Raw genomic sequence first — 22,077 nt, 5'->3', positions numbered from 1 at the left:
GGTTAAGTTAGGTAGGTTAAGTTGTGTTAGAATATACGAATATAATATACGTTAATTTCTTTGATCTCTGCCTCTACCAAAACAAATATGCCGTCTCAAGTAGTTTAAGTGGTTATGTTTGTTTGTTGATAGCTTTTAGCAGTTGCTTCTATTATTGATTTCTGCCAAGATTAACGTATATTATGTTGATATATTATAATTTACAAAATTATTAATTTTTTTTTTACTATATCACAAAAATGTGCAATTCTAAAAATTTACCATGATGAATGTTTGATGGTATTCAGACTTTAATCTTAAATATCATTAGCTCAGTCATCAGTTACTGCAGTATCTTGGGTAAATTTTTAGAAGTGCATACCTATGCAATACAGCAGTAGAAAATTAAATAATAATTTTGAAAATTATAATACATCAATGTACATACATACATACATATACCAAGGCTTTTTCCCCCTTCCAAGGGAGGTAGCCACAAAAGGAAAGGCATAAAAACACTCCCACCCATTTCATCCCTAAATACACTCCACACCCCTCCCACCCTTCCTCTCATCTGAGCACCTCCTGGATGACGGGTCATCCCTGAACCCTGCCCACCGCCCTGGGTCAGAAGCAGTGTCGCAAGACACAGTACATCCACAGCAAGGCCGCTTCATTTAATCGGCGACCCCCCCTCTCCGTCCCCCTTTGCATATAAGGAGAGGACGGGGAGAAATCCCTTCGGGCTGCGTCAAAATTTACTCACACATACTACCCCGTTATTCTTGGCGGAAATTAAAAAAAAAATTGCTAAAAGCTACAAATGAACAAACATAGCTGCTTCGGTTGTTGGAGATGCCATCTTAGTTTTGGGAGAAGCTGAGTCCAAAGAAATTAAAGTATGATAAATTCGTTTATTGAAACATAGCCTACCTAACCGAACCTACCAACCTTACCTAACTTAATCTGCATTTAGTAATGAGGTACCTGTAGTTTTAGGGTTCATCAGTGTCGTTGTCTCCAACCTCCGAATCTATCAAAACAAAAATGGTGTCTAAAGAATCAAAGCAACTTCATTTCCCTATAGGTTTTAGCAACATTTTCTGATATTGATTTCTGCCAAGAAAAAGATTTATTACATTGATGTATTAAAATTTACAAAATATTTAAGTTTCTAATGCTACTGTAGGTGTGCACTTCTAAAAAAAATACCTTAATTATTTTTCCCAATACAGTGCAATTTATTCTATTATCAAATATTAGTGAAAAAGACCATTTTGTTGTCATACAAATGTGTGTTTGTATATTTTTCCCCTGAATTATAACACTGATTTAGGTGTGAGATGGTATCATACCATTGTATATAATATATTTATGTACTGCATTGTAGCATTGTACAATTATTGTAGTGCATTATACTTGTAAATTGTTCAGTTGTGTTTGTGTTTATCCATCGCATGATTATCATAAATTTTGTTGTATATTAATTTTATTATTGTCATTGTATTGTTTAATTGCAATTGTGTGTGCCTTTGTAAGGAGAACCAAGTGAACTGTGTATGTTTCCTGCATCAACTCAAAGCTTGGCATCCCATTTGTTACTCCACCTCCTTACTTCATGTACATATTTGTCATTGTAGTGCTTTATCACATTGTGATTAATTTAATTATTTAATGATTCCTTTACTTTTATTAGCCACCCTATAACATTGTGGTGGCCAGCAACATTATGTTTTTTTTTTTTTTTTCCAGCCAGGAATTCATTACAGTGACTTTTGATTAGTTATGATCTTGTGCCTTTACTTTTTCGTGTAGGAATGTCCCCTGTGGGGCTACAAGGAGAAGGATACCTAGTCCCAATCCCCGTCCCTTTCTGCTCGCCTCTTACGATCCAAGTGGAAATACTTGGTGGCAATATTCTTTTCCCCCACCACAGAAAATGAATACTCAGAGAAATTGCACAGGACAGTAGCAAGGGGTTTGGGGACAGCATAACGGAGGGACAGTCATAGTATAAAAGTGTCATCATTTCTCTATGAACAGAGTTTTCCTCTATCATAGACAAAATGATGTGTAGCTCTGGTCCGTAGGGGTGCCCCATATAGACCCTAAAGTATCAGACAGGGTATTCAGGGATGGAATGGGTGGGAATGATTTTATGCCTTTTCTTTTTGGCTACCTCCCTTGTAAGGGGGAAAAAGCCTTGGTATATGTATGTATGTATGAGCTGGTGCTCAGGAACTGTATTCTGTGTGTGTGCCATGTGACTTTTTTGTGTGGTCCAATGTGGTCTCCAGCTTAGCATCTCCAGTTTGGACTTTTTGGTTATATTATCATCATCTGTGTTCATCAAAAGATTGCCTATTATTCCTGTGTGTGTAGTGATTCATCTGGAGGCCTGGATGCGAAAGGATTAATAAACAATTATAAGTTATGCATGTCAAATAGCATTGTAATAATGGAACTATAGTTCATTTCTCTGGCCAGGCCACCATTTGGTGACATGTTGCTTACACCACATTTGGCCATTTTGATATTTGTTTTTTATATAGTTAACCTTTGAGGTACCATTTTCCTTTAATTGTGAGTCATAGAAAATTGGTAGTATTGTTTATATTTTTCCAGGCTACTTAAGTTTTCCTTATTGGGGCATGTGTTTTTATTTAGAATTTCTTGTTTTTGTTTTAAATGCTACCTAGGAGTGGGTTACAGTTACCTTGCTCTACTTTAAATATGTCTAAGCCCAAATTGCCATTGTTTTTAAGTCCCCAACCTCCATCTCAAATGATGGCTCATACATTTACCCTTTTGCATCAGGATCCTTGTATAGTTAAGTTTTCAGGTCAGGATCACCAATATAAGGCTGCAGATTTTATTCTCCAGCGTGAAGATAGTATAATCAATACTAATGTAACTACTGGGTCTGAGAAAATCTCATTCATGAGATCTCAACTTGTGCCAAACTCATTGGCTTCTGAAATAATGTCGGCCTCCTCTCTTGACCCCAAAATTCTGAACTATAGTTATGATACTTTTAGAGCTAATTTCCTCAAAATCTTTTCTGATGCCTCTGTAGGTGATAATTTTCAATGTTGCTTTAAGTTGGCTGATGTCCTTACATCATGATTGGGCACTCTTAACTATATGCATGCTATGGCCCAGGCCAGCAAGATCGCTTTCAAGGCCTTGAGAGTCATTTCAATCGGATTGTGTAGATAGATATGCTATCACTTTGAATAGGTTCTGTCTTATTATTATTATTTTTATTTATTTATTTATTTATTATTATTATTTTTTTTAATACTATTACTGATGCCTTTTGAGAGAAGAGCTGCATCTTCTCTTAGCTATAAGACATATGCCCTATTGTCTTTTGTGACTTGGCTTTCAAGTAAACTAAAGGAAGTGCCTTGTGGTTATTTGTGCATTAGCAGTGCACAATAACATATCAATGTTCCTAGTTCTTCTCCACCCACTCAGTCATCAGTACCTACTCAAAGCTCTCCATCTACATTTACACCTGCTGTACTTACATGTACCTATTGTAGCAAGTCAGGTCACTCAAGCTTATGTCAAAGCAGTCCCTTGCCCAATGGAATTTCTCTGATGCCTCCTCTAATGTGACACATGACCTCTCGAGAGTACTGCCTTAGGATAAACTTGGCTACCATCATATCCATGGTCAATGTAAACATATGACTAACCAGTGTTCAAAGATTCTGAAACTTAGGCAAATTCAGTCCCATTTTCACCAGCTCCCTCATCACAAACTGAGGGATTGACCATTAATAGCCAGTCTCAAATCATCCCTTTGGTGGCTGCTAAGCCTTCTTAATTACTCACCTTCCAATTTCTTATGGAGAACACATCTATCTCAGGTACAGTAGATACTGGTACAGAATGTAGTCTTATAGGTAGAAAGGCTTATTATGCTCTCAGAAATCTGTACAATCTCCCTTTATCTCCTTTTTGTAATAGTTTGCATTCTGTACAAGGTTCTCCTTTGCCTATTCTTGGGTCTGTTCACATTCCCTTAAGGTTTTCCCCTCATGCTACTGTTTTCCATGTTACTTTTGTTGTTTCTGGACTTGATCTTATGGCATAGATATATCTCCTAGGTGCTGTGTAGTGCCTTTTCATAATTCTGTTATTCCTGCAACAGATAGGCCAGTTTCCATAGGTAGCCCCCCTTCTGTGCATGATGAGACCAAACAATTGTCTTTAAAGGGTTCTAATCATTTTGACTCTCCTATTCTTTCTTGTGCTGCTGTTGTAGGTGAGCATTATATTGGACCTTCAAGTGCAGTTCAAGTCCCAGTGCGCATTTCAGGTGCTCCAATTGGTTCTGACATCTTATCTCAGCCTGACTGTTCGTGTTTGTTATCTAGCATTGGAAGGAACTCTCCACTATTCGTGAGGATCATGTTACCATAGCTATGGTAACCAATGTTTCTGGTGCTCCTATCACCCTCTCTCATGGCAATCACTTAGGTTCCTTTGAAGTGGTTGATGTTGACACTGTCCAGGATTCACCTCCATTGCAGCTTCTGTGCTAGTCTCCACAAGCAAGTGACACAGCCCATTTGGCCTCTAAGTATGCAACATACGTAGGGAAGATTGATTTTCCTGATGAGACACCTCGTCTCATTGAACTGTTAGTGAATCACCTTCAAGCTTTGGCTTTACCTGGTGATCCATTAGGAGTTACTGATTGTGTTATTTATGGCATTGATCTTTAGGCAGGTGTTCATCCTGTAGGTTATTCCTGCATGAAAATACAAGTTTCACATTTTCTCAGCATTTTGAATCTACAATATTGGTGTATACTCCATAGACTGGCATACCAAATTTGTTATTTTCAGAAACCAGTACTGCCATTATTATTAGTTTCCAACAATTTCTTGAGGAATATTTCCTTGGAAAAAATAGGAGCAGTATACAGGGGGTCACTGCAATTCGACCGTTCACAATTTGAAATATCGCAAATTCGACAGCAGCTAATTTATACCTAACCCTCAAGGTTCGACAGCCAGACTCGACAATTCGACATTCAAATCTCGCGCGCCACCCACCCGGTTGAATTTGCCGCCACTTCCGATGTGCCACTCTGTCTCACTCTCGCCCCAGCCATCGTCGAGGCAAGCCACGCTCCGCTGTTCCACCTCCACCATGCCGCGCAAATCCACCTCCGGCCCCACCCCTAAGAAGATAAGCTTGAGCTTTTAAGAAAGTGTGAGGCAGGTATGGCTCATTCTGCTGTTGCAGTGGAAATGGGTGTCCCAAGATCAACAGTATCAATGATTTAAGGGGGAGGACGAGGATGAGGTGGAGGAGCTAGGTTTGTAAGTCCAGTAGAATGATCTTTTTTTACATATATTTTGCTAAGTGTTTGTACTATGAGTATGTGGAAGATGGGTTTATCCTTAAATAAAAATTAGTTTTTTATTGCAAGTGTTTTTATTTCAAAAAATGTACTTTACAGCAGCTTAATGTGTTTAATAAACAAAATTAGATATAAATGAAGCCTTCAATATTACTGATTTAGTCTAAATTAGTGTTTTTTAGAGGTCATAGTGATATTTTGGGGGGGTCTGGGCTGGAGATCAGTCCCTAGCCCCCCTAATTACAGTGTATTCCTATGGGAAAAACTGCATCATGATTCGACAAAACCCAGGTTCGACCGATGATAGACCGCGCCATCCCTGTCGAATTGCGGTGACCCCCTGTATATGATTACTGTGTAGTTTGTAAGACATTAATGTGCCATGGTAGGCAAATAATTGTAGAATGATATATTATGAATGAATTTTGCCCAGCACCAGCCCCTCAGCCCTGCACCTTCAGATGGGGGTGAAATCATTAGCATACTGGCAATGGGCATTCTTTCCACATTATAGTGCTTCATGTGGCCACTGTCTCTCTGTTGTAGGTACCCCGCTGGTAGATGCATGGGGCTGCATCCTTTTGGATCTTCCTTCTCTTTTATTTATGCATACTGTAGAACAGGGACCAAAGACAGGTACCTGCATGTGATAGTCCTGCAAGATGGACAACAAAGTTGCATATTTTCAAAAACAGTCAATCTCCTTACCAAGAGGGGTTGACACTGGACTGAGCCCAAAATCTCTCTTTATCAACCAACTGTATTTCTTACATTTTTTCACACCTGTAGAGCTGATAACTTGCAACAGCTCTCCTTTTTCTACAACATTAAGCCAATGACTAAGAAGCAGTCCCAAATTGATGCAACAGAGACAACAGTCCAAATTTTCTTCCCAGACAGATCTGTTAGAGGTTCAGAAGACTGTTGCCAGCCACTGTGGGACTGCAGGTTTTCCACTTTGTGAAACTCGAGGAAACAGTTGATTGATTGATACTGCTTAACATCTCTGTCTCCACAAATGCTGAAAGATTAAATAATGTGTGTTGTCTTACAATTCTCTTTATTTCCTCAGGTTATTACAATGGACAAGTTGAGGAAAGCCTTGAGTGGTCAGGATTCAGAAGAAGAAGAGGAACGAGGAAATATTATTACACAGGTATACCAGATGGATCCAAGTGGGTATTTTTATTGAAAGAAGAGTATTACATTGGAGTTTTTGTACAGACTTGACATAGCAGAATGACTCCATCAAACTTAGATATAACTAACAAGATTGTATTTTCTTAATGATCTTTTTTTTCTTTCTTTTCTTTCTTTTTCTTCTTCTTGAGATGTTAAATTCGTAAGATGGAAGCATTGACTACCCCATAGCATGCATTGTGTTTTACATTTCATCGTGTTTTTCATATGTTGTGCACAAGTCTCTTAGAAGTTACTACAGTGAGAAGGCAGCTGAGGAGGTGGAGGTGGCTGGAACTGCCACATTTAGTTGAGTCTTATGCTCATTGCTTTTGTTAATCTTGAAATCAAAACACAGTGGAGATTAGTCTTTAATCATAAAAGAATGGTGTGGAACTGGTATGTAGGGATGTCATTAACATCTTAAATATTGATGATGATTGATTTGGTTTAAGGTCACAAACTCCCCACTCTCAGGAGGCTATGATGGTACCCCTTATAGAGGACTTTGTAGTGTGGAATTTAACTTGATCCACCCAACCAGCAAAGATCCATATATTAAATATTGACCACATAAATCTTATGCAATTAATATACCATATGTGGTGGAAAATAATTAAAAAGATACACAAGAAAAAGCCAGAAACAGAAGGTATTCCACCTTTCACCAGCAGACACAGACACAGGAAATGCATTCAAGAAACTGAAAATTTCATATACACTGGAGTCCTTTTGTAGCAAAACCTCTGACAGATTCAACCACCTCTAGTCACACAAAAGCATCCCAACAATCTGGAAAAGAGCACATATAATCCTCTTCCAGAAATCAAACGAGATAATCCAGCATTCTACAGACTATCTCCCTTATCTTTACTATATCTAAGTTGTTGGAAAGATTGATCTTTGAATCAAACATGCATTTTCACCTTACAAAATCAACTTGAGTTAAAAGGACTCTACCAAAACTTTGCTCACAAATTTCATCCAATAAGTACTGGAAAGCTTCAACAAGAAAGTACCATTTGACAGAAAAGCAATGGTGGCAATAGGTATACATAAGGTTTCGTAGTGATAAAAAACCCTGACACGTATCTTCAACCACTTCTGGTGTCACAATAGCATCCCAACAATCTGGAAAAGAGCTCACATAATTCCTCTTATGAAACCAAATTACTAGAGAACCCAACATCCTTCAAACCTATCTCTCTCACCTCTAATATGTATATGTATATATATATATATATATATATATATATATATATATATATATATATATATATATATATATGAAAACATATGAATCTGTTTTCTCAAAAAAAGTGTAGACTCAGAGGTGACTTGATACAGGTCTTTAAGATTCTAAAGGGAATTGACAACATCAAAAGTGACAAAATTTTCACACTGAAAGAGAATCAGAGAAGAAACAATGGTCTCAAACTGTCCGGAAATAGATTTAATTTGGAAGTGGGTAGAAACAACTTCGCCAACCGTGTAGTTAATGAATGGAATAAACTTCCTGCAGAGGCAGTGCAATGTAGTTCAGTTTGAAGCTTTAAGAATCATTTAGATAAACACGTAAACAAGATGCTGTAATGATTATCATTGATTTTATATTATTTGTTTATCTTTGTTATTATTTGTCTGTTTATTATTATTTGCTTGATTCTCATTTATTGTTAGTTATATGTGAATTTATTTGTCTGTTTATTATTATTTGCTTGATTCTCATTTATTGTTAGTTATATGTCAATTTATTATTATTTACTATTTACCTGTTTGTTTATTATTTAACTATACCTACGCTTTTATTTATGTATTTTATTTATTATTTACATTATTATAGTTTTTATTTATTCCTCTATTTATCATTATTATGATTTTTTCATATCTGACCTGGATATGGACCAAAAGGTCTCCTGTCGGCATGCTCTGCCTTTGTAATTCTTTGTGAAATAAAACTTGTTAGAAAATTTTATCTTGGAATGAAAACGTACATGCTTACCTCACCAAATCAACATTGATTGAAAGGGGACCACTCTACCAACACATTGCTCTCAAACCTCACCCAATATGTACTGGGAAGCCTTAAGAAAGTACCACCTGACTAATGGTGACAATAGATTTAAACAAAACATTTGATTAAGACTCTTGGCACATCTTTTTAAAAGATCAATCAATCCATTGCTCCATGTCTCTATAACAGGGGGCCCATGGCTCCCAGATAACCGACAGTGGTCACCTGATTGACCCACAAGTCAAAGAAAAGATATTGTGTTGTTTAGATAAGGCTAGAGTAGGACATTCCTGTCTAAAGAGATCTTAGAAACTGATATACACAATAATAACAAGAAATATTAGATAACCCTAGCTGGTAGAGAATGCAGAAGATCTATGTGACAGCCTAACAGGAACCAATGGGATCTCCAAGAAACAATACTACCACAATTACTGTTTAACCTATTTATACATGACACCACATCAAACCCAAGGTACAACATCAGAGCTCTTGCTTGTCCGGATTGTCTAACATTAAAAGTCCAGCACTGCAATACAAAACAGCACCCAAAACCCAAATTTACCTCAATAAGGTATGGCTGACCAAAAATATATATATTCCCACAGAAGTCCTCACTGACACTATTTAGTATTAACTACCATGAATCAAAGAAACACCCAGTATTCAGATTGAATAGTCAGCTTTACCCACATGACAAAAACTCCTAAGTGTGTGGCCCCACAGTTAATATATACACAACATTCATTCCACTTCAGATTTCACAATAAAAGCTAATAAGAAACAGAAAATACTGTTTATATAGAACAGTAGCAGGCACAGGATTTGGACAGCAGATATGATAGCAATCTGCACTAAGACAACACCAGTAGAACAACTACACTTGGAAATCAGTCATTCCTATAGAGTAACACATTAGATCACTTAGACTTCCTTCCCTTTACATCATCTTGCAGAAACTCAGCCAACTTTATGCAACACAAAACCAACCACAGCAGTATTCTATTCACATATCTACAATAACCTGCCCCTTTTGTATATATTTTTTTATCCTATATAGTTGGTTGTTGCATAATATTGCACTCTTCCAACTAATAAATTTGTTACCCATTTGTCTGGGAACTGTATTGAATGCCTTATTTATGTCTATTGCCACAATTCTTTTTGGTGGTGCTCATTAAAATACTCAAACACCCATTGAATGATGTTTGTGAAAAACATAGTGGAATGGCCCTTCTCGAATGCATGTTGGTTTGGGGAACCCCATGATATATTGATGTGATTATGTAAAGGATTTTTTTCTTCCAAATATTCATTAAGATGTTCTTTTTGTATCTTGATTGTAATAGTAACCACAGCTGTAACAGTTGTTTTAAATTCAAGTGCTATACATATAAAACCTTCTGGCAATACAGTACACTCATCATTTTCTTCTTTCTTCATAGAGTGAGGATACACCCTTGATGAGAGTAAGTGTTGCATCCTTGCATGTTTCAGTGTTTCATTCAGATTCAGATGTTCATTTGTCATTTCATCATCTTTAACCAGTTGTATTTTATATGGGACCAACAACCAATACATGGTTCTATGAGATGAATGTCAGAGTCCTCTCCTTTAAATTTTATAAACTGACACTTTGTCTCCAGACCAAGCCCAAGATCTCTATCAACTTTGTATTTCCTCTCCCTTTTCACATAAGGAGAGTAGATAGCTGGTTATTGTTCCCCTCCTACATAAGAGCAGTGACACAAAAAGTCGGATACGGCACAGACAACAGTTAAATATTTTTTCCCAAAGAGATCTATGGGAAGGCCTAAGGACCATTGCCAGCCACTGGGGGGATGTGGGTTTCCAGTCAGTGAGATTTGAGGCAACAATTTTTATTATGTATGTAATTGAACAGCCAAGGGGACATAACACATCCTTGGTGAAGTCCTACCTTTACCTCGAACCACTTAATTTCTCCATTTCTAATTCTAACACAAGCTCTACTGCTCTTGTAAAAACTCTTGACTGCTCTTAACAGCTTTCTTCCTGTCCCATATATCTGCAATACCTCCCACTGTGCTTTCCTGTCTACCCTGCCCTGTCATAAGCCTTTTCCAAATCCATATAGGTCCAAAAAAGATCCTTACCTTTTCCTAAAGCTTTCTCATTTATCTGCCTTACCACAAAAATCTGATCCATGCAACCCCTACCTTTCCTAAACCCACACTGTTTCTCACCTCTACTAATCCTCTCAGTCAAAACCCTCCCATAAACCTTCCCAACTATGTGTTTGGTTGAAAGGAGCTGTACTCTATATATATAAACATATGATAATAAAAGTTTGGAAAGGATGGAAGTGGAGAACACTTTGGCAGCTATTATAGTGAGAAGGTTCAAGAAGTATGACGGCTGCGAAGATTATATGGGTGGGAGACAGGGGACGTTGAATGGGGAAGGGAAGGAGGAAGTGTGTCTGTGGGAGTTGGAGGGTCATTGTTGCAGTCAACACCTCGGGGGAAGAGGTTAACCCCTTCCATACGGTGCCGCATACGTAGGCGGCATAAGGAGCAAGTGGATACGCGAGGCTGCCATATCAGCGTCTTGATTATAATTATTGTAGTTGCCCCTGCGTAATGACATACTCTCTAAACTGTCTTCATCACATTTTCTATGGTTATCAAAATTCACGGGTGAAAGAGAGAACGATCGATATAAGCGGTAACTATATTTTATGATGCAAGTATTATTACGACACATCGTACGTCTGGCAGCTAATGCTGCCCACGAGATTTTGGCCCGTACTGAAGAGGTTAAGGGTGTCCAGGTGCATGATGGATTCTGTGTCTGAATGTAAATGTTTCAATCTGACTTTGTTTTTAGGTTCGAAGGCGAGGACACGGAAGGGACCTAGGAATTTTGGTGAAAGTTTGGAAGATGGTGAATGGTTCTGGGCAAAAACGATGTCACCTATTGTAGTGTTAGATTCACTCGCATTTTTATTGTGAAAACGGGCCATCTTGTCTTTGGAGAGAGAAAGAGACTGAGTAATTCTCTTGAAGAGAGTGCTGAAATTTGAAAGTGAAACCTTTACAAAATCATCAAGGTTGTAAATGGGGCCTATATCTTAAGCAAGAAGGTCATATGGAAGTCGCTTGTCGGAAGCAAAGATGACAAAGTGAGGCGACTCTGATATAGAGCTATTGATGGCACTGTTTAGGCAAGACTGAATCATAGGGACATGGTGATCCCAGGAGAGATAAAGGTTGGAAGCGAGGTGTCGGAGAATATTGAGAATCTGTCTGTTTTGGCATTCGACAAGGCCATTTGAACTGGGGTGGTATGCAACGATATTACATTTTGTTATCTGAAAGGATTTGCAAATATTGGAAAGAATCTCATTGTTGAATTCTGTGCCATTGTCAGAGAGAAGAATTTTGGGAGTAGTGAAGGGGCAACTTTGTCAATGAAGGTATTTGCAATTGTTGTAGCAGTCTTGTTGGGAATAGGTTCAAGGATACAGAATCTGGAAAAATGGTCCATATACACAAACAGGTACTGATTTCCACTAGAAGTGAGTGGTAACTTGAGAAGGTCAATCACAACCATATCAAAGAATTTGCTAGGGATTGGATATTTCAAAATGGGAACTTTGCTGTGAATATGACCTTTATGGGTAGCACAAGAATGACAGGCGTCAATGTAGGCATGGATATCTTTTCTCATAGTAAGCCAAAAGTACTGAAGTCTGGCCTGTGTTAAGCATTTGTCTTTACCTGGATGTGCAGCAAGTGGAGAATCATGTAAAAGGAACAGAACTTCAGGTACTAAGTCAGAAGGAACTATGAGTTGTTGTACAAGTCTGTTTGATTCATGCTTGTTGGAAAGTGTGGTTTCGTGGTAAAGAACGTCATCGACGAGTCTAAAATGTTCCAAGGAGGTAGGGAAGTCTGTAAGATCTGATATATCTCCTGACTCGAAAAAAAAATATCACACGTTGCCACATTGGGATGGATCTTTGAGCTGTATGAATACATGCATGAGTGACTGGCTGAGGGAGGGAATTTATAGCAGCAACATTCCTAGAAAGTGCGTCAGCAACATTGTTTGCTGTTCTGCACTAATAAGAGAAGGTGGGATTGAATTCTTGAATGGTCAAGAACCAGCGAGCAAGTTTCCCGGACAGGTTCTTGCCTTTGAAAAGCTGAAGAAGTGCCTGGTGGTCTGTATGGACTGTGTGAATGTAGTAGTTTCAGAGGGATTAGCTTGTTAAGTGTAGTTGGGAAGGCTTATGGGAGGATCTTGATTGAGAGGATTAGGAGAGGAACAGAGGGAGTAATTGGTGAGGAACAGTGTGGATTTAGGATGGGTAGAGGTTGTGTAGATCAGATCTTTGTGGTAAGACAAATATGTGAGAAAGCTCTAGGAAAGGGGAAGGATGTTTTTTGGGCTTTTATGGATCTGGAAAAGACTTATGATAGGGGAGACAGAAAGGCACTGTGGGAGGTTATGCAGATATATGGGATAGGAGGAAAGCTTCTAGGAGCTGTCAAGAGTTTTTATGAGAATAGTAGAGCTTGTGTCAGGATTAGAAATGGAGAGAGTGAGTGGTTCGAGGTAAAGGTGGGACTTTGTCAAGGATGTGTTATGTCACCCTGGCTGTTCAACTTATACATGGATGGGGTAGTGCGAGAGGTAAATGCAAGGGTAGTGGGTCAGGGATTGGAGATGATTAAAGAAAATGGAGAAAAGTGGAAGGTGAGCCAGCTGTTGTTTGCGGACGACACTTCGCTTGTGGCAGGATCGGAGGAGGGACTGAGGAAGTTGGTGACAGAGTTTGGGAGAGTATGTGATAGAAGAAAGCTAAAGATAAATGTGGGTAAAAGTAAGGTGATGAGATGTACAAGGGGTGAAAATGGCAGTAGACTGGAAGTGAGCATTAAGGGAGAGCGACTGGAGGAAGTGAATAGTTTTAGATACTTGGGTGCAAATGTGGCAGGAAAAGGTGGAGTGAAGGTGGAGGTAGAATGTAGATTGAGAGAAGCGAGTAAATGCCTTGGTGGATTGAAGAGTGTAATGAAGAATAGACATTTGGGAATGGATGCTAAGAGGAGACTGTATGAAGGAGTGATTGTGCCAACAGCACTGTATGGGGCAGAAACATGGAACATAAGAAAGGAAGAGAGAAGGAGTTTGAATGTGTTTGAGATGAGGTGTCTGAGAAGTATGATGGGTGTTACTAGGCTAGATAGAGTGAGAAATGAGGAGGTGAGGAAAAGAACGGGGGTGGAAAGGGAGCTGGGAGATAGGGTTGATGAAAGAGTATTAGGATGGTTTGGACACATGGAAAGAATGAGTGAAGAAAGACTAGTAAAAGAGGTATGGAAGGCAGATGTGGAGGGAGTGAACATGAGGGGATGTCCTAGGATGAGGTGGATGGATGGGGTGAAGGGGGCTTTGGGGAAGAGGGGAATGTCTGTTGAGGAAGGATGGGAGAGGACAGAAGACAGGGGTGAATGGAGAATGGTTGTATATGGATGATGTGATGCATGAGGTGGAATGGGCGGGGATGGAGGGTGAGGTAGTATGTGTGAGCAAAATTTGACACAGCCCGAAAGGATTTCTCCCCGTCTTCTCCTTTTATGCATGGGGGGACGGAGAGGGGGGGTCGTCGATTTAATGAAGCGGCCTTGCTGTGGATGTGCTGTGTCTTGCGACACTGCTTCTGACCCAGGGCAGTGGACAAGGTGCAGGGATGACCCGTCATCCAGGAGGTGCTAAGATAAGAGGGAGGGTGGAGGGGTGTGGAGTGTATTCAGGGATGGAATGGGTGGGAATGATTTTATGCCTTTGATTTTTTGGCTACCTCCCTTATAAGGGGGATAAAGCCTTGGTATATGTATGTATGTATGTGTGGCAGTCTGTAAGCCGGAATGTAGCAAGGTTTGGAGCCATCACAAAGGGGAATGTGGTGGTGAATGAGGTCAGTAGACCCTAGGGATTCACCTGGCAAGGCAATGACATGATGAAAGGCATTGCATAAGGAAATTAAATCCTGTTGAGCATCAGGGAAGTCAAGGGAGGTGAAGTGAGATGCATCAATAGGAACCTGTGCTTGAGGCACATCGGAGTCAATGGCACAAACTGGCAAGGAAGAAATGTGGTCATCGATGACTTTTACTCTTGAAGGATACACTAGAAAATCACATAAGTTTGTACTAAGGTTGAGGTGGAGGGGAGCATTAGTGTCATTGGCAACTAGAAAAGAGGTATGACCTTTCTTGGTGGTAGTACATAAGGCTGAATTCAGTGATATGCCTTTGACACTGGTGGATTCTGGCATACAGAGAACATTGGATTCTTGAGCTTTGAAAATGCAAAACTGCCCTTTGCAATACTCATGTGGTGGAAGAGTCACGGGTCTTGTTAGCACTGCATGAGTAGTATGACACATGGTGGAAAGCACATCGGAAAAAGGGGAGGAGGTAATTACCAATTCATCTAAGGGAAGAAAGAAATAGTGTTCTGTTGGAGAGAATTTTGGAGAAGGGGGAGGACATTTGGTATTCCATTTCCTAGATTTAGACATGCGAGAAGCACGCATTCGCTTCGTATGGTTGGAAGCTTTGATCAAAGTAGGTTTATTGGAAGAAGGGAGTGAAGTCTAAAGAGAAGGTGCAGACGATGGCTGTACAGTGTCCTGGGAAGTGGGATCTAGAGGAGGCAGGGAGGAAGTACTATCCAATGGAGATGCCTGAACCTGGTCAGAGGGAGAAGGAGGAGGAGCAGCAGTAGTGGGAACTGAAACAACTGGCATGCTGTGGTGAGGGGAGGGGAATTTCACAGAACTGGGAACTGCAGAAAGTGGTGTAGGCGTAGTCACCAATGGTAGGGCAGGAATGAAATGACGACCATAAGCAATGCCACGATAATGGGGGGTAGACGATAATTCCATATTGCTGCATAGTGTATGGACCCAGAAGCACATCTGCAGGAAACTGTACATCAGCCACATAAAGGGGGATTTGAATATCTTGACTTTGAGAATGAAGACTGATAGTAAGATGGATCTTACCTAAAACTGGAAATTGAACACCATCTACGTTAGTAAGTTGTAAGTCGGGAGCTTCCAAGAATGTTACACGCTCATAGGAAAAGCGGAGTTTGTGGAAGGTGGAAGAAGATATAATATTTACAGGGGATCCAGTATCTATGAAGAGAGATACAGGGATGTTATGTACAGTAACAGGAATGGAAAGAGCATGTGACCATTTGTTAGAGTTAGACAGAGTACAAATGGGAAGGGACATGGGGTGGGTGGTGGGGATGGGTTATGCATGCTAGGAGGGGGTGTTCTGAGAGAACCAGAAGGAGATAGTCATTGAGGAGAAGAAGAAGGGGAACTGATGGGAAGAGAAGGTCTTACGAGAATTGGTGGAATTTAAAACACGGCAGTCAGCAGCAGTGTGATAACAAGTGCCATGTATGGGACATAGCTTATTGGGAGGAGTGGCAAGATGAATAGCACAATGGTTGGCATAGTGTCCTGGTTTCTTACAAAAGTAGCAGATGACAGTGTTACAGGAGAAGGATCAGTGTCTAGGACGGGAGGTGGATCTAGTCCGAGAAGTGTATTTATGATGAGAGGAAGATCTGGAAATATGGGTAACAGGTAATGTTAAAGGAGATTTTTTGTCAGCGTCAACCCAGGCTGAAGATGCAAGAGTTGATTTCAGTTCGGACTTAAGGACAGATGCAAGTTTCGCTGCTTTTTCTTTTCTCACATAAGAGGGGGAGTTGAGTCGGAGCGCAAGGTTATAAAGAGGAGTGAGAGAACCTAGGGTATTGTGTTGTCCAAAGTTATGTTTGAATATGTCAACATATTCACTATAATCATTGCAATCTGTGAAGGAGGTCACCAGCATTAGAAGTAAGATCAACAAAGCTGTGGAGAACAGCAATTTTCTCCTGATCTGTAGAACATTTTCTACAGTTAATAGCTGCTTTGACATTTGCCAGAAATGTGTGGGTGGGGATGTTATCACCTGTGAACTTAGGGACATCTACAGTTTCATGGACGATAGTCATTGATTGTGGAATGGGAGGTTGGGTGGACGAAGAAGCCATGGTGGTAGGAGTCAAAGGTGGTGTTTGGGACACTGGAGATGAAGGGAGTGGAAGTAATAACTCTGGGGATGAAAGGATTGGGGTTAGGAACTCTGGGGAGGGAAGGAGTAGGGGTAGTGACCCTGGAAATGAAAGGATTGGAGTTAGGAACTCTGGGGAGGGAGGGGGAGGGTAAATGGGACTATGAAAAAGATAGCGAGGAAATTTTGTCATACGTGAAATTTGTATACTACCAAAGAGTTTTCCACTTACCTTAGGAATAATAGAAGAAGTCTTGAGCTGTAGGTAGAAGAGATGCAGGTAATAAAAGAGCAGCAGATAATAGAAGGGGGAAGAATTCTTGGCTGCAAACAGTAGAAGAAATTAGTAAAGATACAGAGAGGAGATACAATCTTGATAATTAAGGAGCTATATAACATGGATTATAATGAGGTAGTAAAATAAACAAGAAATGTAGTTAAGTAATATATAATCAAACAAAAAAAAACACTAGCACTGTTAATTTTATATAAAAATAATGTACGACGATCTCACAAGCACCAGTATAGCTCATAGCACAGAATGTCACTGATGAAGGAAGGGCTCATTGAACAGAATGTCTTGTAGTGTAGACAAAGTAGTGCGGCGGATGCCGGTGAGCGGGGAAGAGGAATGCTCGGGTGACTGTGGAGGATGCCGGTGAGCGGGGAGGAGACTGGATGCTTGCTGCTGCTCGGTGACGAGGTGGTGGCTGTTGGGGATATGAGGAGGATTCCCCTTTTGGTCTAAGTCATGAGGACGGAAGAGCGGACGAGAGTTTACGCTGTGTAAGATCCGATATCCACTTGGGGGGTGGAAGAGGTGGAAGCTGGACTCTTCCAAACAACAGGGTATGAGCTGACTCACCTGCATTTGATTGACAGCACTTCCTGTTATTGGGTAGCAAGGGAGGCAAGATGGAGGGAAGGCTAGTGGAGGAGGGTGCTTATCATGCATGCTTACACTTGACTCCTGATGAACATGGTTGTGGAGGCAGAGGTGACCCTAAAGAAGATCTTGTAGTCCGTCTGTAGAGGCTGAGATTTCTTGGAGATGCAGGAAATAGGGTTCACACAGGCAGGTAATTTCCGTAAGTACAAGGCAGTTTAATGGCGTCAGAAGCTTGGAATACGTTGAACCACACTGCACTGTGGGCGGGTGGGAAGGGAAAATGCACTTGTCATCTAATGTTCGGAGTTTGTATCCCACTGTTTTAGCCACAATTTGTTGGTTGAACAACAATGGAAAACAAGTCTGTTGTAGTTCACAGTGTTTATTTCACAGGAAAGCACAGAATTAGTTTATCAAAGCACCAATGTTACTAGCACACACACACACCTCTCTAGGTCTTGCCTCTAAAGCTTCTGAATGCCTTCTGACTGCCTTCTGATGCGCATCAAGTGCGTCAGCCTAGTTATGGAATGGGGTCTCAAGAGTTGCTTTCACTCAATTTTATAATTATTCCCTTGCACACAGAAATTAACAGACGCTCAATATAATACAATAATTTAAATTTAATAATATTAATAATCTATTTTTCATTCATTCAACTTTTGTATTTACAAAAAATAGAATTGATAATTATGTAAACAGAAATGGCAATTATACTTCGAGAAACTTCCATACTTGTTACATGTACGAACACACACATACATCCAATTATGCATCACTTTTATTTCCTACATCTATACACAATGCTAACAAAATTTATAATGACTAGCATATACTACATACACTCAACAAACTGATCCCTCTGAAACTACTACACTCACATTTGTCCCCTTTTCCCTTGTGAAGTGGAACTATGCAGGCACTCCTCCAGTCCTCCGGTACTCTACCCTCTTTTAGACAAATTTTAAACAACCTCACCAGCCAATCCACCATCACTTTACCTCCTCTTTTTAGACATTCTGCATGACACCCATCTAACCCAAGTGCCTTGCCTGCTCTCATCATTTTAATAACTGCTTTCACCTCATCTTTCCATATTTCTCCTCAATTTTCCTCTTTCATCATTGTCATTTTCTTAGTGCATCCTGCTGCAACTACCTTTCCCTCCCTATCACATTCAGCAACTCCCTAAAATACTCGGCCCATTTTCCTCTTACTGCTGTCTCTTCCATCATCATCTCTCCATCTGCACCTTTTACCATTTCTTCTTTACTTGATTCACCCCCCCCTTCCTTTTTTAATTTCCTTCCAAAACACCCTTTTATTACTTTCAGTATTTTCTGTCATACTCCTACCCCATTTCACATCTCTCCTTTTTGCCTACATTATCTTGTACCTTCTCTTTTCTTTGTACCTCTCATATCTCTTGTTCTGTTGTGTAACCAATCTGTGAATGTTCATTTCTTCTCATCTACAACCTTCTTTGCTTTATCATCCCACCACTTGCTACCCTTTGCCAGGGATGTGTTATGTTGCTTTGGCTGTTAAATTTAGACATAGATGGGGTGGTGCTAGAGGTAAAGGCAAGGGTAATGGGCCAGGGATTGGAGATGGTTAAAGAAAATGGAGAAAAATGGGAGATAAGCCAGTTGTTGTTTGCCGATGACTGTGCTTGTATCAGAATCAGAGGAGGGATTAAGGAAGTTAGTGACAGCATTTGGGAAGATGTGCAAAAGAAGGAAGTTGTAGATAAATGTGGGTAAATCTTAGGTGAGATGTACAAGGGTGGCAGCAAATTGGAAGTGAGTAATAAGGGAGAGAGACTGGTGGAAGTGAATAGCTTTAGATACTTGGGTGCAAATTTGGTGGGAAAGGGAGGAGTGGAGGTGGAGTTAGAATGTAGATTGAGAGAAGCAAGTAAATGCCTTGGTGGATTAAAAAATGTAATGAGAAATAGACATTTGGGAATAGATGCTAAGAGGAGATTGTATGAAAGAGTGATTGTGCCAACAGCACTATATGGGTTAGAAACATGAAGCATAAGAGAGGAATAGTTTAACCTCTTACATACGGTGCCGCCTACGTAGGCGGCATGAGGAGCAAGTGGATACGCGAGGCTGCCATATCGGCGTCTTGATTATATGTATTGTAGTTGTCCCTGCGTAACTGACATACTCTCTAAACTGTCTTCATCACATTTTCTATGGTTATCAAAATTCATGATATAAGCGGTGACTATTTTTTATGGTGCGAGTATTATGACGCAACATCGTACGTCTGGCAGCTAATGCTGCCCGCGAGATTTTGGCCCGGAGTGAAGTGGTTAAATGTGTTTTGAGATGAAATGTCTGAGAAGTATGTTAGGGGTTATTACTCTGGATAGAGTGAGAAATGAGAAGGTAAGGATGAGGGCAGAGGTGGAAAGAGAGTTGGGAGATAGGGTTGATGAGTGTTAGGATGGTTCAGACACATGGAAAGAATGAGTGAAGAAAGATTAGTATAAGTGGTGTGGAAGGCAGAGGTGCAAGAAGTGAACATGAGGGGGACCAAAGATGAGATGGATGGATGGCATAAAAGGGGCATAGGGAAAGAAGAGAATGTCTATTGAGGAAGGGAGAAGAATGAAGATAGGGGTGAGTAGTGAATGGTTGTTTATGGATGATGCTGATTCATGGAAGAGATGGGGGGGGCAAGGGAATATGTGTGAATGATATTTTGATGCAGCCCAAAGGGATTTCTCCCTGTCTCCTCTTTTTCTGCATGAGGAGACAGAGAGAGGGTGTCACCGATTAAATGAAGGGGGCCTTGCTGTGGATATGCTGCATCTTGCTACATTGCCTCAGACCTAGGGGAGTGGGTGAGATGCATGGATGACCTGTCATCCAGGAGCCATCAAGAAAAGAGGGAGGAAGTGGTGATGAATGGGAGTGGAGTATGTGGGGATGAAATGGTTGGAAGTGGATTTATGCCTTTGACTTTGGCTGCCTCCCTTGTAAGGGGAAAAAAAATGTTGGTATATGTATGTATCTCTGAAACTTGAGGCAACAGTGATGATTATTATTATTGTTGTTATTATTATATATTGTCATTTATCTATATTTTTTTTCTTCTAAGGAAGAGCTACTACAAATGCTTGCTCCCCTGGTGACAAACAGTTTCATACTAACACAGTACAGACAACAGTCCAAAGTTTCTGCTCAGAAAGATCAGTGGGAGGGCCCAAGGACCATTGCCAGCTACTGTGTGACAGTAGATTTCCAGTTAGTAAAACTTGAAGAAACCAAAATTATTATCATTCCTAAATTCTATAATGTGACAAAAAATGAGTAAAGGACCCAAAATGGACACTTGCATATAGTAATCCTGAAAGACTAAATTCAAAGAATTCATATCCCTGCTGCCTGTCTTTATACTTCATCAAGTTCCTCACCAAGCCCAAGATCTCATTGATTATCCAAAGTGTACTTTCTGCAGTTTCACTAATATCTGGCAATTGATCCCCTCCTATTACTACAAGCTGATAGCAAAATAATGTCATAACGCAGATGTGCTGTGACTTACCTGCTTATAAGGGAGAAATAGCCTGTTGTATGTATTTGCAACACAGACATCAGTGAATTTCATCACTGAGATATATGGAAAGGGCTTTTGGCCTTTTGTAGCCATTATTGAGCTGCAGAGTTCCACTTGCCAAACCTTGAGGCAACACTTATTTATAAGTTGTTTCTATTGTAATTTTGTATTATGTAGCATCTAGGCACCAGTAGCATATTCATCTAGATATTTAATTTTTGAGTATAGAAAGAATAAAATGAAGAGGCATATTTTTTTACTTCTGTAGTATTTCTTCCCATGTTGGACTAATGATGGGTACCTGCATTTGGTGGTGCTACAAAGAGGACAGCAAAGCTGCTGATTTTCAAAACCCATGAATTTCCTCACCTCCATTATGAGGTACAGTCCAGAAGGGCTGACACTCAGTCTTTAGACCAGGCCTGAGATCTCTATCACCTTTGGCTCTATTTCCTCTCCCTTTTCATATAAGGAGAGCTGAGACAGACTGAGCCCAAGATCCCTGTCAACTTCAACTGTATTTCTTACATTTTTTCACACATGGAGAGCTGGTCACTGGTGACTTCTTCCCTCCCCAACCACTTTCAGATTGTGAAGTAGAAATGATCCCACACTAATGCAAGACAGACAAGAGTTCAAACCTTCTACCCAGAGACATATGGGAGGGACCTGAAACTGTTGCCAGCTGCTGTGGGGCATATTGTACACTTAATGAAATTTGAGGCAAAGATTATTTGATTATTCCCACATTTTCATGTGTGTAATTTCTTAATCCTTTAATATGTTAGCCTAGTTTGATAGTATCATAGTATATATATTGGTAAAAGTAGTATGAAATCAGCATGCTCAATGGGGAAAAATATCTTGATTGTTGTTTATTTTGTTAACATGTCCTTGACTTAAATTATACAATTTATCTTGTTTTCAA

At 40.0% G+C, this 22,077-nt stretch overlaps 1 protein-coding gene and 1 long non-coding RNA gene across 3 annotated transcripts in view; one reads left to right on the top strand and one right to left on the bottom strand.

Moving 5' to 3' along the window:
* The window catches only part of LOC143030885 (vesicle transport protein SFT2A), a 47,642-nt gene that overhangs the window by 5,891 nt on the left and 19,674 nt on the right, over nucleotides 1-22,077 (top strand). The window contains exons 2-3 of one of the 2 annotated variants that reach the window (XM_076194154.1): nucleotides 6,435-6,518; nucleotides 10,001-10,024. In XM_076194154.1, the coding sequence (XP_076050269.1) occupies nucleotides 6,444-6,518; nucleotides 10,001-10,024 (99 nt within the window). In that variant the 5' untranslated portion in view covers nucleotides 6,435-6,443. The remainder of the gene's footprint in view (nucleotides 1-6,434; nucleotides 6,519-10,000; nucleotides 10,025-22,077) is intronic. The other variant, XM_076194238.1, reaches the window with a different exon arrangement.
* On the bottom strand, nucleotides 6,527-22,069 carry LOC143030991 (uncharacterized). The gene is made up of 4 exons (XR_012966967.1): nucleotides 21,138-22,069; nucleotides 17,649-17,833; nucleotides 16,920-17,011; nucleotides 6,527-6,881 (listed from the first exon to the last, which is right to left on the bottom strand). It is a non-coding gene; the product is annotated as an uncharacterized LOC143030991 (long non-coding RNA).

This window comes from Oratosquilla oratoria, chromosome 1 (genome assembly GCF_046742065.1).
Source record: "Oratosquilla oratoria isolate Oo_2021 chromosome 1, ASM4674206v1, whole genome shotgun sequence".
Taxonomy (NCBI): Eukaryota; Metazoa; Arthropoda; class Malacostraca; order Stomatopoda; family Squillidae; genus Oratosquilla; species Oratosquilla oratoria.
The sequence above is the reverse complement of the archived record's forward strand: the minus strand, read 5'-3'. Positions and strand labels throughout refer to the sequence as shown.